This window comes from Mytilus edulis, chromosome 7 (assembly GCF_963676685.1).
Source record: "Mytilus edulis chromosome 7, xbMytEdul2.2, whole genome shotgun sequence".
Lineage (NCBI taxonomy): Eukaryota > Metazoa > Mollusca > Bivalvia > Mytilida > Mytilidae > Mytilus > Mytilus edulis.
In genome coordinates, this window is record NC_092350.1 from 34204498 (window position 1) to 34221695 (window position 17198).

General features: G+C 32.7%; 1 protein-coding gene across 2 annotated transcripts; it reads left to right on the plus strand.

The window, feature by feature from the left end:
- Window position 1: 1 nt before the first annotated feature.
- On the plus strand, window positions 2-16285 carry LOC139481317 (thymocyte nuclear protein 1-like). Of its 2 annotated transcripts, none has more exons than XM_071264555.1 (7): window positions 2-119; window positions 7248-7408; window positions 8353-8421; window positions 9291-9386; window positions 13726-13787; window positions 14629-14813; window positions 15879-16285. In XM_071264555.1, the coding sequence occupies exons 1-7, from the start codon at window positions 92-94 to the stop codon at window positions 15923-15925; spliced, it is 648 nt and encodes a 215-aa protein (XP_071120656.1). In that variant the 5' UTR covers window positions 2-91; the 3' UTR covers window positions 15926-16285. The 2 variants fall into 2 exon arrangements, with proteins under 2 accessions (XP_071120656.1, XP_071120657.1); XM_071264556.1 differs by having other exon boundaries at window positions 9-107.
- Window positions 16286-17198: the final 913 nt, after the last annotated feature.

The following is a 17198-nucleotide window of genomic DNA, read 5'->3' on the forward strand; positions in this document are numbered from 1 at the left end:
CTGAACTTCCGACCGGAAGTATTGATAGAAAACCGCGGGAACAGAAATAAACAAATGCACGTGTGTAGATTGACAGATGTAAAATCGTAAAATGCCACCGAAAAAAAGTAAAACATCTGGTAATTTAGCTGATGAAATGCTACAAGTACAAAGATTATGGTTACTTTGTCAAATTTATCGAAAATATAATGGTTGTGATTCAAAATTCGGGTACAAGTCAAATCGGCACCTGGTCAAATGGGCACCCATAGAAAAAGTCAAATCGGCACCCATTTAAAGTCATTTCGGCATCCAATAATATTTGATAAGATATACATATACAAATACTCCTAAAATGTATTAACGATCTTTCTACTTTTAATAGTTTTGGGGTTATATAATTAGATACCCATTGTTAAAAATGAATTCCTAAATTTATTGTTTTTAAAAAGTTTTATCTCTAATTTATCAGTTACATAATTAACACTTTTATTGTTTTAAACTATTTACAGGTAGCTATTGCTGTTTTTTCTTTAAAAACTTAATAAAACAATGAAGCCCTTAATACCCAAGCTGTTGTTTAATTACGAGATAAGAACAATACATTTTAAGGAAAACCATAAGTCCCTTTCATCACTTATCGAACTAAGCATTCTTATATAATTAGTAGCAATTAAGGTGGTTATTTTTTTCAGGAAACTTCCATGCAAATCTCTGATTCCTTTCACGGATTTGGCTATACTTTTGGACCTTTTGGATTATATCTTCATCTTTTATATAAGCTTTGGATTTCAAATATTTTGGCCACGAGCATCACTGAAGAGACATGTATTATCGAAATGCGCATCTGGTGCAAGAAAATTGGTACCGTTAATTTTATTCTAACAGCATTAAACCAACAATCATGCAAAATGTTCAACTGGTTAAAACATGCATAAGAATATCCAATACCCTGAATACACATTACACGTTGAACGAAAAATACATACAGAAACCTTGGGGGCCACTTAAATACTTAATTGATAGGGATGCCGTTGTGTTTCTGTTACATCACCCTTGACCTTATATATTTTTGATAGTTTTCCTGACCTTTTCACATTTTTTCAAGCTTGAAAAGGTTGCAAGTGCCTATTTGACTAGAATTACAAAATTCGGGCCTTTTCGCTGAATTTCGGTGAAATAAAAGACATGAATGGATCACAGGGGTACCTTTGATATATTTAAACTCTCACAACATTGTTGTTTCTATTTGTTTTTATTTTAGACAAAAGTCTATTGAAGAGAATGAATGACTATATATTTATACAGGAACATATTTTAAAACAAAATACCTTGTTGATGATGAAAAAAAAAAGAAGATTGCCTGTTGAAATTATTCTAACTAATTCAACTTGCTTAAACTGCATTAATATATATTCAGGTCTTAAACTTAAAATGAAAATAATAGTATTGCTTCCCCATAAACCATATGTAATTTAAAGACGCGGTTCGTCGATTGTGGAATGTTTTAATTACATGCACGTGTGCCGGTTGTAATTCACACCTTGTATTGATATTAGGTGATAATTTGATCATTAGTCTAAATAAACGTTTCACTTTAATCTTTTAATTGGATTATCACTATATTTTGTTACACGAACTTTCATATTAGTATCTTCCGTCAATAAATTACAAAGAAGATGGGGTTTGATCTCAATGAGACAGATATCTCCACAAGCATTGACAAGAGACCAAATAACATCGAACATGAAAAATTAACAACCATATTTTTCGTCTATGTTTATTATTTTTGTTTAAAAAAAATATAAGCGGAATTTTAGGCTCATTCAGATTTTTAATTTTCCGTTCAGGTCCGAGTTTTGACACCCAGATGATATTTTTCATATAAATTTATTTATATTGTCATTATTTTGAACTTTTTGTTTCACAAAATGAAAAGTTGAAAGATATCCACTGAATATTAAACAAGTTATAGAAGTTCGAATTAGTCCGACCATAGATTTTCAGGTCCCTTCAGGTCTTTTCATTTCTCCGTTCAGGTCCAACTTTTGGCATCAAAACTTTGTTTTTAATTTAAAAAATTTAAATTTCAATGAAATATGGATATTAACAATTAATAAAATTCCATCTTGAAGAAATTCCATCCAATAATAAAAAAGTTATTGCAATTTAAATAATTTTAGTCGTATATTTTCAGGTCTTTTCAGGTCCACTTTCAGGTCTTTAGTGTAACCCCAAAATCAGTCCTATTGACTATAAAGTGCAATTCTAAGTTATTTTAGTTACTACCCCAAACATTACCAAAAACAAACATCAGGGTAAAAGACTCCATACATCAAATCATGCGACACACCAAATAGAAAACTAAAACAATGCTTCAAACATCTGACACCAATACTGACATCAATATTCTTGCTACCGGAGGACTGGAGAATGCAATCATCTCTAGCTTTTTCAAACCTACATATGCGGGTGAAAATTATAGCCCGCCGAACTGACATCACTACCACATAATCTACTTTAGCACATAATATACCCACATATGCTAAAACACATAGAAACGCATAATGTATTGACATAACTAAACCCTGGCTTCAGATCTGGATATTCCTGTAAGACCCAACTTGCCATCACAATCCACGACATGCTCCAGTCATACGACATTGGAAACCAGGTAAACATTGCATTTCTGGACTTCTCCAAGGCATTCGATACTGTACCTCATGACAGACTCCTGCACAAAATAAACCAATATGGAATTAAAGGAAACATACACAAATGGCTTACTTCATTCCAGACTGAAAGAAAAATGCAATTCCAACTTGACCGAGAACACTGAAGTAATGCATCAGTGGAATAAGGAGCCCCCAAGGAACAGTACTAGGACCCATCCTCTTCCTGTGTCACTGAAAAGATCTACCAGTTGATGTAAACTCGTCAGTCCGACTATTTGCATACGACTGTTTACTGTACAGGGAAATCAAAAACCATAATTACCACAACAAACTACAAGAGGACCTAATATCAATGGAAAATTGGGTAGGTGACTGGTGTATGTGCTTTAACACCAAAAAAATGCTCTGAGCTTAGCCTGAAAAGTAAAAGCCAACGGTTCTACAACCTAAATAACCACAGACTTGAACAAGTGTCATCCTACCCTTACCTTGGGCTACAAATACAAGAAGATCTTACATGGCAGGAACAATCAACAAACACATGCAACGAAGCCAGTTCCACTCTAGGCTTCCTTAGGAAAACACTAGTGAATGCTAGAAAACAGCATATATATATATATATAGAGAACTCAGATCTATTATGGAGAATGGATCAATTATTTGCAGGGGCGTAGCTAGAATGAAAGGATGAGCAAGCACTACCGCTGAACGTTTTTTTTCGGTTTTCGGTCATTGGACAGTTAAAAGAGGAGCTATTATATGTAGATAGGACTTATAAATAAATTATGAATGTAAAACTATTAATAAATCTTCTGAATAGAGTATAAATACATAAACAACACATATTTGGAATACCGAAGTTACTCAAAATTGTCCAAAATCTGCTCTTTGGGTTTAGGCAGAAACAAACTTCTCTATTACTTTGTCAATATTCACACTGAAATCCTGATGAATATGCAGTAATGCTAGTAACTGTCGTTGTTTATTGTTGATTGTCCATTTGTTTTCAACATACGTAGTACACTGATAGATCTCCATGGTAGCACTCACGAGATGTTATAAACCAGCGTACGTGTTCGGCATTGAGCAACCTCCTGATTGAATTCATCAAAATTACATGCCAGGTCAGTTTCGTATGTCTCAGACAATGTTGAGATTTGTTCTTATGTGATATTTCCTACTACACGATGTACATGTAGCAGATACAGTGCAAAGAAGCGATTTTCTGATATAATTACACCTTATGTAAGAATCCTGGCCCTGGGTTTTGATTGGTTGATAGCCAGTGTATTTTTCACCAATTAACTATTATCAAATAGATATCTTTCATTTTTTAACGCCGCCGGGATATATGCAAAAAGGATATACTTTTTTTACCCTCTCTGACGTGGTACATTTATTTGCCGACTGGACGCTTGTAACGTCACGATCATCAATGCGTTTTTGAACGTTAACATTCAGTGTAATTAAACAGATATAGCATGTTTGAGGGGTATTTGCGAAAAATACCAGTCTTGAGAATGAATTTCCCTCGCCTTACAGCTCGTGAAAATTTAACATGATCTTGACTGGTATTTTTCGCAAATACCCCTCCTCAACATGATATATCTGTTCAATACTAGACACCGACTCCCCTCTCCAGTTCCCATTTCATATGGTCCATGAATGCAAATAACAATGAGACTTTCCAATACTGTATTGGCGTGTTTGCAGGGTGATTGGCTCCGGTAGTCTGTCGACCACATCGCCTCGGCATATTTTCAACGATATCAAAGGTTTCTGATATTTCTAATGCGGATTGGTACATCTCATTCCAAACTGATGAACCGTACACTGTAAAATGTGCTCCAAAACTACATGTCTTATAGACTGAGTATTACAAATTCAAATCTTGTAAAAGATACAAGTTACTGTCCGATTTTGTCATTATCTCCAATAAAACTTTTATTTTGAAACCAAATGTCGTTATTTAATGATACTTCATCAATTAAAAAAGTGACAACAAAGGTGTTGCCTTTAACATTCAATTTATAAATTTTTATTTTGCAATTTTTTTTTGCATACCGAATAGATGTGAATGCAACTGCGTGTTAGCGTATAGGGAGCTACTGGCCTGATTTGGGACCCATATACCCCAAAAGACATCAACAAATTGGAATCCATACAAAAGAGAGGGGCTAGATTAATTACCAAAGACAGTTAGACTACAAATCAAGGGATGAAGGATGGATGACAAAAATGCTCTCATAATTTCTGCTTCCCTCTCTACATTCAAGATGACATCAACAACGACTGATTTTGCTTTTTAAAGTGTTTGAGGGGAATATACATGCACTTCCTCCAGACAATCTTATAAAATTTCATAGACCTAAATGACAAACTAGGGGAACAACTTATAATAACTTTGTTACTAAGAACAGTAAAGACCAACAAATGAGCGATCATAGTTCCTTATAGCAAGACCGACCATTTTAAAAACTCCATCTATATGTGCATTGCAGTAGACTGGAACCGTCTAGAGTACTCAGTGGGTGCGTTGAGAGAGGAGTTTAATTCAGCACTCCTCAGCCAGCGCGACTAATTTAAGTGCAGACCAACCCGTCACACAATAGCTGAAAGAAATCTGTGACATACCGATCCATATTCAGAAGTGGAAATACAGATGCAGATTTTTCAAACCTGGGCTGGTACCAATGATCATTTGTATAGTTACCATACAAATCCCTGCTGATACCAAATCCAATTTCTTCGTTATTTACTTTGAGGTCCTAGCTACAATAACGGAACAAAAACAATAGATAAATATGACAAAGGTCTCTTACTTTTTCACCAATATCTGTTATTCTTGTCTCACTATCAAATAGCAATATACATGTATATATTCATAGATATCGGAAGATATGGTATGAGTGCCAATGAGACAGCTCTCCATCCAAGTCACAATTTATAAAAGTAAACCATTATAGGTAATTATATAAAGGTACATTTTTTACCTGAATAACTTTATGAATATAAGACCTGAATACCTTTATAAATAAAAGAAAGAGAAAAATTAATTATGTGTAAAACTTTCCACTCTATTCATCTATTTTAATATATGAAAAAAACACCTCATATTAATTTTAGCTTTATTACTATGATCACTATGATATTTTACATATTTATCATTGTTTAAGGGCCAAGTAAGCTATCCTCATCACTTGACCTTCGTTGTCCATCTTCGTCGTCATTAACTATTTACATATATTGAACTTCTTCTAGAGAACCACTGAATAGAATGGAACCAACATGGCATGAATGTTCCTTATGAGTTGCTGATCAAGTGCTGTTACTTTGAAGCAGATTTGTCATCCAAGATGGCCGCCAGCAGGCACTTAGTTTAACATAGGACCCTATAGGAAATGCATATGCTTTTAAAGAATCACTGTCAAATGACTGAATGGAACGAAACCAAACACGACATGAATGTTCCTTATGAGGTGCTGATCATGTGTCATTTGAAGCCGATCCATCATTTAAGATGGCTGCTAACGGGGGATTTAGTTTAACATAGGACCTTATATATCAATGTATATGGACAATACATTCAAATGTCTTCCATAAGGGAACCACCAAATGGAATGAAACCGAACATAGCATGACTGTTCCTTATGAGGTGCTGACCAAGCGTTGTTACTTTGAAGCTGATCCATCATCCAAGATTTCCGCAAGCAGGGAACTTGCGACTTAGTTTAACAATGTACTCTGAGGGAAATACAAACAAATGCCTTTACTGTTATAGATGACCACCTGGATTTTTTGGGTAATGGTTGCATGAAATGCAATCAAAACCCTATGTTACTGACTAACATCTAAATCTTCCAAGGCTTATTCATCACTACCTTTTTGGTACTTAAAATATAGTGCATTGATCATTACATTCTATCCAGAACTTTATCAATGACATTACATAATGTAATATATACTCAGATATTCAAGCCACAAAACAATCTTGCACCTGGCAAGAAAATTACACAACTTTTGCGAGGTGCAGGAATCTTATATCTGTTCTAAAAAAATAAATGATGTCATCGTTAAAGTCATCTTTAAAATTTGGAGTTATCTCCCCCTTTGTCCAGAATTGTAGTTGAATCAAATCCCACTGATAAATTAATGCAGTCTTTACCCTTCTGTGATTTCAAGCACTTTGATCATTAAATTACATGAACAATATTAAACTAAATTTGGCAGCAATCATTATTTGGATATTTTATAGTTATATATTGATCTATTTTTACATGATTTCCAAAACGAAAGTAGAGTCAGGTAAAGGACACAGGACCTCTAGTATTTTATTATTACAAAGAATTATGTCAAAGACATAATTTGTCATACAGACAACAGAGCAGCTAAATTATAAGCAAGTTTATACAAAACCAGTATATGCTTGATTTTGGGTCATAGCCATAGTGGAGGTAGCTAGCTATAGACATGTAATATGTGGAGTCATATTCTGTTCTTTGCTGACATTTATTCTTAGTTTAGTTTGCCTTTATGTAACTGAAAATAATCTTTTCATTTTAACACACAATATGTCTGTCTATTTATATTCAGATGCTAAAGTTCCAAAAACATCCAGTCGTAAGAGAAAACGAGAGAATGAAAATGATTTGCCAGCAAAAGTTGAGGAAAAAAAATCAGCAGTACAATCTTACTCTCATTGGATAATGAAGTCTGAACCAGAGAGTAGATTTGAAAATGGTGTGGATTTAAAGGTTTGAAATGTGTAATAAAAAACAGAGATGTGTAGTATGCATCATTGAGAACGTCGGGCACATGAAATAGGCCACCAATAGATATAGGAAGATGTGGTGTGAGTGCCAATGAGACAACTCTCCATCCAAATAACAATTTATAAAAGTAAACCATTATAGGTAAATGTACGGCCTTCAACACAGAGCCTTGGCTCAGACTGAACAAGCTATAAAGGGCCCCAAAATTACTAGTGTAAAATCATTCAAATGGGAAAACCAACGGTCTAGTCTATATAAAAAATGAGAAACTCGTATAAATTACATAAACAAACGACAACTACTGTACAACAGATTCCTGACTTAGGACAGGTGCAAACATTTGCAGCGGAATTAAACGTTTTAATGGTACCAAACCTTCTCCCTTTTTCTGAAACCATAGCATAACACCCCAACATAGAAAAACACACGATAAAATATAAATTGGCAGGGTTAACTCAATCAAAAAACGTAAATTAACACACTATGAACAGATTCCTGACTTGGGATAGGCACATTAAAATGTTGTGGTTTAAATGTAACTTTTTTAGTTCTCAACTTTCCCTCTTCTTTAATCTCAATCTGTAATGCTGTAATATATTAGGGCCAAGATTTGTATGCAAATATTGTTCAGCTTTGGGTACAAAATCTCTATCTTTATGTATATATCTGAAAATAAAATTGAGCTCTTTGAAAAAGCTGTCAAGTTAGGCAGTAATCTAACCAAAAACCCTGGTACAATTAAACAACAATAAAACAAGGTCTGTAATCTGCCTTGGAGAGCCAATAGAACAGACATTAATGAAAAGATATAAAAAGTGTAATTTTAGCTATTTGCATGAGCAAACAATTATTGAATCAATTATTTATTTTATTTAGTAGAAATAATTTACATTAAAAATAAAATAAAAAGTTGAATTAATTTTCAGTTTGGCATTGAAGATTTAAAGAAGTGTAAGAATCAAACAGATTGCTGGGATGGTGTAAGAAATTATCAGGTAAGTTATCATGAGCTTTTAAAAATTTAAAAATAATTAGCAATATGTGTTGAAAGAATCTACATCGTAAAATCTAAAGGACAATATCAAATGAAGACAACCCATGTATTCCAAAAGGGAAGAAACAATAGTACTTTGACACCACATGATAAATATTATTATGTCACATGGACATGCATATGAGGTGATCCTGGCCAAGAACAGATGAAAAAACGAAAAATTTCCTTGGAAAATTCTTGGAAGCTAAAATAGTGGAGGTTAAAAAATTAATTGAATTACCTCCCTTGTGCTTGTTGATTAGTCCTATCAAAATTAGTATGGGTATATGAACATGTACTCATGAGTGCAATTTGTGCAACAATACAAGAATGGGGAGAGGGGGGACTTGATAGAGATGAATTCATTCTCTTGATTAATTACGCTGGATGCAAATGGTCTTGAAATGTTTTGCAATAATATTTATCAAGCTCAATTTCAACCAAGATGCAAGAACCACTGTCCATGATAACTACTGATGACCTTGGAAAAAACTTTGAACTTCATGTCTGAAATAAAGTGGCAACCTTGAATTGATAGATATACACAGCAGACAATAAAGTAAGGAGGTGTGGTATGTATACTAATGAGACAACTATCCACTGAAGTACCATTTATATCAAAAACTATAGACAACTTAGTAAACAGTTAGTCTAACACTAGTCATGCAGATGTTAACTGTTGGTCAAGCTCTTAATCAGCTCTAAATATGGTTCTGAATAAAGTTTGTTGTATATTTTGACCAATACTGTAATATATATGTAAAAGTGGTTAAAGAGTTATTGATTGTAAGTTTCAGTATAATTGAAAACAAAAATGACATTTCATTTCAGGCCAGGAACTTTATGAGAGATCAGATGAAGATAGGACATAAGGTGTTTTTCTATCACAGTAATTGTAAAGAGCCTGGAATAGCTGGAATTTGCAAGGTAAAAGATATTAAATAGATTACAATGTTGGGATTTGTCATAAAAATAGCCATTTGTAAGTTAATTGGTAAATTTAAAAATGTCTCATGTTTTAATCAGATCATATTATTAAAAAAAATGCTAGTTCCCAATGTCTATCATCCTTGACTCCATTTATTTTAAATGGTTCAGCAGCTGCTTTATAAAACTAAATTTAAAATTGAGAATGGAAATGGGGAATGTGTGAAAGAGACAACAACCCGACCAAATAAAAAACAACAGCAGAGGGTCACCAACAGGTCTTCAATGTAGCGAGAAATTCCCGCACCCGGAGGCGTCCTTCAGCTGGCCCCTAAACAAATATATACTAGTCCAGTGATAATGAACGCCATACTAATTTCCAAATTGTACACAAGAAACTAAAATTAAAATAATACAGGACTAACAAAGGCCAGAGGCTCCTGACTTGGGACAGGCGCAAAAATGCGGCGGGGTTAAACATGTTTGTGAGATCTCAACCCTCCCCCTATACCTCTAACCAATGTAGTAAAGTAAACGCATAACAATACGCACATTAAAATTCAGTTCAAGAGAAATCCGAGTCTGATGTCAGAAGATGTAACCAAAGAAAATAAACAAAATGACAATAATACATAAATAACAACAGACTACTAGCAGTTAACTGACATGCCAGCTCCAGACTTAAATTAAACTGACTGAAAGGTTATGATTTCATCATATGAACATCAGGCACAATCCTTCCCGTAAGGGGTTTAGTATCATACCATCATAACATATATGAGAAGAACATAACCTGTGTCATGCCAACAACTGTTTTTAGAATAAATGTGTTTAGTTCCGATGCAAAGACCTTATCAGTGACTCAATATTAACGCCAAAATATGCAATCTTTAATCAGTCAGGGGACTTACTGAAATAAGTGATTTTTAAATCACTTATTTGAGTAGCAAATTCGAGTTTTTGTCAGAAATTGGGATTTTGTAGTTTTTTCAAAATTTTAAACACATAGGTTTAAATAACATCTTAATTTAATTAGTAAAATAAAAAAAATATAAACTTTTTGCTTCTTTAAAGTAGCAAGGTTTATGCCTTTTATGCTATCATTTACCTGAAAATTCTATTTTAGTTGAAAAAATGCTATAATAATGGCTTTACATAATGAACTGATACTTTCTTAAAAGATTTTTCACAGCAGTGGGAGTATTTTTCCTGTGAAGTTCAAGGTTTCATCTTTCAGATTATGTAATAAAATTCTACTGTTTGCGATAAAAATTTCACTGTTCAGGGGTGTTGAAATTAGTGGGGGTTATTAAAAGAATGATACTTAAAGAAGTGATTTTTGGAAAATAAATTGAGGCCTGATACTTAAACAAGTGATTTTTATGTCATTATCCTAGATTCAGTACAAGGTCATCACCTGAAATGACCTGGTCATCCTAGACAACACAGATGTTGGTTCTGATAAGTTTAGAAACATAATTAGTCCCTGGATCATTAGTATTCTATATTTAAAGCTACACTAATATTAAATCACTTCTAGTGATTAATTTGTACTACTTAAATAGGTGATTATTAAAGAAAGACAGCTCTAACTTCAAACCTTTATGGAAATAATGTTACTTGAATCAGTGATTTAGAAAATCACTTGTTTAAGTAAGTCCCCTGACTGTTAATGACTTGACAACAGTATCGTAATTATATCCCATCTTAATAAGTCTATTCAAAGGTTTTGTAAGTTTCTGAGGTGAATACTGACACTTTTGTGCTTTATAAAGAATATTACCATAAAAAATTGGATGTGAAATACCTGAACGTATTAGAAGTCTGCATGTTGAGCTATATTTACGAATGATGTCTTTATACCGATGATAAAATTTAGTAAATGTTTTGACTAGTTTGTGATATCGAAAACCCTGGTGTAATAATTTTTCAGTAATACATAAATTTCTCTCGTTAAAATCGAAAACATTGTTACATACACGAGCGAATCGTACAAGTTGAGATATTTAAACACCGTAAGATGGTGACAAGGGAACGTCACCATCTAAAAACGGATAATTAACGATAGGAAATGAAAAATCATCCCTTTTATCATAAATTTTAGTATTCAGCTTTCCATTAGTGATATAGATATCAAGATCGAGAAAAGGGCAGTGGTCATTGTTAGTATTAGCTTTATTTAAAGTAAATTCAACAGGATAAATTTCATTAATATACATACTGAAGTCGTCATTATTGAGAGCCAAAATATCATCCAAATATCTAAAAGTATTATTAAATTTGTTTATCAGATGTTGTTTCGATGGGTCTTTGCTTATTTTTGTCATAAATTGTAACTCATAACAATACAAAAACAGGTCCGCAATAAGTGGTGCACAGTTAGTCCCCATTGGAATTCCGATAATCTGACGATATACGGAATCTCCAAAGCGAACAAAAATGTTATCTAGTAAAAATTCAAGGGCATATATAGTATCAAAGCATGTCCAATTAACATAGTTTTTTTGTTTATTGCTACTAAAAAATGACCTAAAAGAGTTTGAACATATATATTCACATTCTGATTTTTTGAATGCCCATTTAATTAGGTGTGTGAATTTTTTCTTAATGAGAATGTGAGGCAATGTGGTATACAGGGTAGAAAAATCAAAACTTTGAACAGATTCAAAATCACCAATATAAGCATGCAATTTATCAAGTACTTCCAACGAGTTCTTGACACTCCAAAAGTAATTTATTCCACTATTTTCGAAGGCCTTATTTGAACAATTTATTATCAGGTTTTTAATTGTACCAAGTGTGCTGGTAAGAAGAATAGACAATTTAGTAGTTGAACAATGGCTTGAAGACGAAATAAATCTATATTTGTAAGGGGTTTTGTGTAGCTTCGGAAGCCAATACATAGTTGGGACTTTCATTGTATTTGGCTCTGTTTGTAAAGCGGTAGCTAAAAGTTTATGTTTGTTACAGATTTCGTTTTCTGAAAATGGAGTCAGTTGGAATGTTGGTGAATTGGTGATTTCCTTTTTCAGAACCTCAATGTAAAATTTACGTCAAACAATAATAATATTATTAGCAGCTTTATCTGCCGGGACAAAAACAAATTCCTTGGCTAGTTCTTTTAGTTTATGTTTGATACGAGAAATAGGTTTATTGTGGTTATTGTTTATAGTAAAATGTTCTTTAAAATGTTGAATACGTATATCAACTATCTTCATTACTGAATTAAAAAAAGAGTCCAAAGATTTTTTGTCAGCTTTTTCCCGTTTTATCCATTTCATACAGTAAGTATGGAGTGAGTCGTGGATGATATTACGACACTCATTCCAATTAATAATTGACGGGGGACGATATTTAGGTCCTTTACTGAGGAATGATTTTAACTCTCGGTCTTGAACGATGTTAAGATCTCCTGTTATAACATGGGAAATGGGTCCATAAATATATTCGGAATTACTGCAATTACATGAAGTAGGTGTATTTTCACTGATATTAACATCTTTACACAATTGACTATAATTAAACACAAATTTCCGGGTAGATTTCTTGTAAATATAACAAATAAGAGGTAGCTCAGTATTGTCAAAAAATATCCAGGAATTTGTTCTTTAACAGAATGGTCGTTAAATATACCGGCAATAGATTTTTATAAATAGCATAGATTTTTATAAATAGCAGAATTTGCTCGCTTATTATGACTGAGATATGCAGGCCCGTAGCCAGAAATTTCCAAGGGGGGGGGGGGGGGGGGGGTTCGTTGGACTCATGAACTCGACTTTAACAGTCACAATTTGAATAACACGTTGACTTTAAAAGTGCTTATTTGATTTCAAGGGGAGGTTTGTCCGAAACCCGCGAACCCCCCTGGCTACGGGTATGATATGTAAGACAAGTATATTTAGTATTTGAAATCCTGGCTAGGTATACATGTCTACCAGATCGTGTTCACCTGTCTTTGACCTGATTTCATTGATCAATCATAAAAAATGTTATGTTTTTATTTTAGAATCTTTCTCTAGTATATGTCGATTATATTTGTTGTAGAAAATAATTTGAAGTTATACATTTTCATCTAACAAAATTAGAATGTGTATTTCATTTCATTTTCTATGGATTATTTTAATGTTAAGTTTAGTGATAAATGTAGGCAAACCTTAATCTAAAAGACTTTTATCATAAAATTCAATCATGATCAAAAGAACTAGCAAAGACATTGCAGTATATTCACTAGTATTAAAATAGTTAAAATATTCTTAGGTTAATTGCAAAAAATAGAGGTACTAAAATTTCCTCCATGTATCTAAACAAGTTGATACACATAGCATCTTATTTATTTCAGATAGTGAAAGAAAGTTACGTAGACCACACACAGTTTGACTCTAAAGATCCTCATTATGATAGGTAAATATTGGTTGAGAAATATTTTCAATACTATTTAATAAAGTACTGTTTGAGCCATATAATTTCCTTGTTGTTCAAACTTTTTGGCTCATTATTCACTTTCAGATCCGAAAGTGCAAATACAGCTTGTCATTTGTTTATATTTTCGGCAAGGTTTCAGTTCAGTTGTATGTAATTTTTGTTCCTAAGACAATAAACAGATTAAGTTGCTAAAAAAAATACTTCTGGCTACTTGTTAACAAATTTTCTTAACAACAGAAAACCAGCATTTTTGACTCGAGAGATTTGAAATGGAACATAGGGTTAAAATGCAGTTTAGCTTATATCTCTGAAACTAAAGCATTGAGAGCATGGGGTTAAGATGTTTATTAGGCCAAGATCTATCTGCCATTAAATTTTCACTCACATCAGACAACCTTCTTGTAGAGTTTCAGCCCCTGAATTGGTAATTTTAAGAAAATTTTGCGGTTTTTGGTTAGGGCTTTTCCAGACTTACTTGTATGGGGGGGGGGGGGGGGGGATTTTGTTTATCCTATTTGTGTTTTGAGCAAAAACTAAAGAAGTTAGAGAGAAACTGAACAGGCTAAATGATGAGCAATACAAGATCATCTAAACTGATTTTTGTCATGAATTCTATTCTTATCCACAATGTTGGAGAATGTCCTTGTTGAAAAATTGTAAACAACACATTTAATAATTTCTTGTGTCCGAAGCGCTTTTCTGGATTAACCTTCATTAGGAACGCCAAAGCCAAACATTGGAAATATGCACATACACCAAGGTGAGCAACATCGGCTCCTAAGAGCCTCTAGTTCTGATAATTTTTGTTTTTCTCCTTCAGAAGTGCAAAGAAAGATGCTCCAAAGTGGTTCATGGTGGATGTAAAGTTTGAGAGGATGCTGAAAAGATTTATACCATTATCAGAACTTAAATCGCTACATCTTAGTCACAAGGCTAATGGTGGGACACTGAAAAATATGGCGTTATTTACAAGGGCAAGGTTGTCTGTACAACCTGTTACTCAAGGTATTGTACTAGTATTATAAACTGATGTGTTGATTTAGTCATTTTTAGTGTGACCTGATTTAGGGGTGTGTGTGGAATCTGGATATTTTAAGCCTTCATTCAAAAACTTCATGTGTAGGATATTTGTAGATTTTTCATCTTTTTGTTTTTGTCATAAAATTACAGATGGTTAAACTTTTATTATTTTAAGTATTCACATACATTACAGGATGTACCTTACATATTTCAGGCTTGTAATTTTGAAATCTGTATTATTTATATCAAAACTTTTCTTAACTTTAGACTGAAATAAAGAATCTATTGTGATTGTCTGTTTGCAAGAAAAGGTCCAATCTCAAAAGTGATATTTAAATTAAACTATGTATGAATGAAGAGTTCAAGTATAATTTTTTTTTGGGACTGTCAATTTGAGTGAAATCAGACTTTAATTAGATTCTTAGAGTGTAAACAACTGGGTAAATCCATTCATTTTATATAGATTTATGCTATCAGATAATAAATTAACATGTTTTCTTTAGTATATTGACTTTTCGTCCCATGCACTGTAAATACCACAGAGAATACAGCAAAAGACTCTGTCCATCCCTCTGTTTCTTGTCCATTCAAAACATCAATCCGGAGAAACTATTGAGTGAAAAAACTACCTAATTGGTAGGAATATTTGTTGTGCTATTCTCGCAACCTTATTATACTGTAGTTATATTGCAATCTCTCTATCAGTATGTTTGTATATCAAGTATTTTTTTCTTATTTTTCTCAACAACTATACAACATAATGACTTTTCATTAGGTCAGTAGCTCCACAGCAATGAGTTGTAATGTGTTACTCACAAAACTGCATGTAATGTTCTATTTATTCAATATCAATTATATATTTTCAATCTGTTCAATGTATACATGTACACTGATTTAATCATAAAATGTTCCTATGCTTCAAATTGTACAGTGCTATACAGTAGACATATAATTCCCCATTTACAATTTACATAGTCATGGGGGACATTTCACTACTGCTTAGCAATTTTGTAACCCTAAAGTTAAATGAAAATATTTTTATATTTGTAGAGGAGTGGGATTTCATATTAAACTTGGAGAATGAGGAGAAGACATAAAGATGTGTTGTCTAATATTGTGAATACATTTTGTACCAGATTGTTGAGTTTGATGAGATGTGCAGTTGAAAATGAGCAAAACACTAAGTGATGAATTTTTGTTTTAGAGCATGTACATATATGTAACTCAAATATGCCTCATTTCAGAAACAAAATTAACACAATATCTGAGATATTGAACATATATGGAATAATTCTCATTTTATATACTCTACAGCAACATTGTTTTATAATCATCATCTGTCAGGACAGATTTTTATGTAAATAAAAAATGCAATAATGGTAATATTTTTTTTTACATAAAAACAAATATATATGATATATATGGAAATTGTCATAAATAAACAATCTGTTTTATAATTTGATTTTTAGATTAGAGAAGATGTCAGCTAAACTTTCCAGGTACATGCACACCTGTCAAATTTCACTGGTCCAACATCATCTATCACTGTTTTTGCATTCATATTGCTTTTTCAAATATTTTTAGCTCACCTTGCCCAATGGTTCGACTGAGTCTTTCTTGTCACTTGGCATCCATCTTCCCTCTTCATTGTTGTGAATTAACTTTTACAAAAATCTTCTCTGAAATTACCTGGTCAAATTTAACCAACTTTGGACTCAATCATCATTGGGGTATGTTGTTTCAAATAGTTATCAAAGGTACCAGGATTATAATTTAGTACGCCAGACACGCGTTTCGTCTACATAAGACTCATCATTTCCAAAATATGTCTGATGACCAAGTCTTCCAACCAAGACGGCTGTCATGGTTAAAAAAAAACACATTGGGGGTAAAATAGAAGTTTTGTCTATTATTATGTTAATTAGTTGTCTGTATACATCAAAAATTTCAGACAACTTTATACTGTAGTAATTGCCCTTAATTGACAAATATTACTCTTTGTTTTACGATTTTGATAATTATAATAGATGGAGAAAATTTACATTGCAAAAATGATCAAGAAAAGTTTTACAAATAATTTAGTATGGTAGAAATTGTCAGTAGACTCCTTGTCATTGCCCTTTGATATCGATTTTTACCAATTTTTTGTGTTTTTTGCCTTGCATCTTAACAAGAGGCTCTCAAGAGCCTGAATCGCTCACCTGGTAAGCAATGCCTTATTGAACATATTGAACCATGCTAGGCAAACATGTACAGCTAACAATTCTTCAATATTACAAATATATATGACTTACTGTTTATAAATAAAGAAAATGAGTTTATTTTTATTACATTATAGTTACAATAAAAGAATTTTAACAATAAAATTGT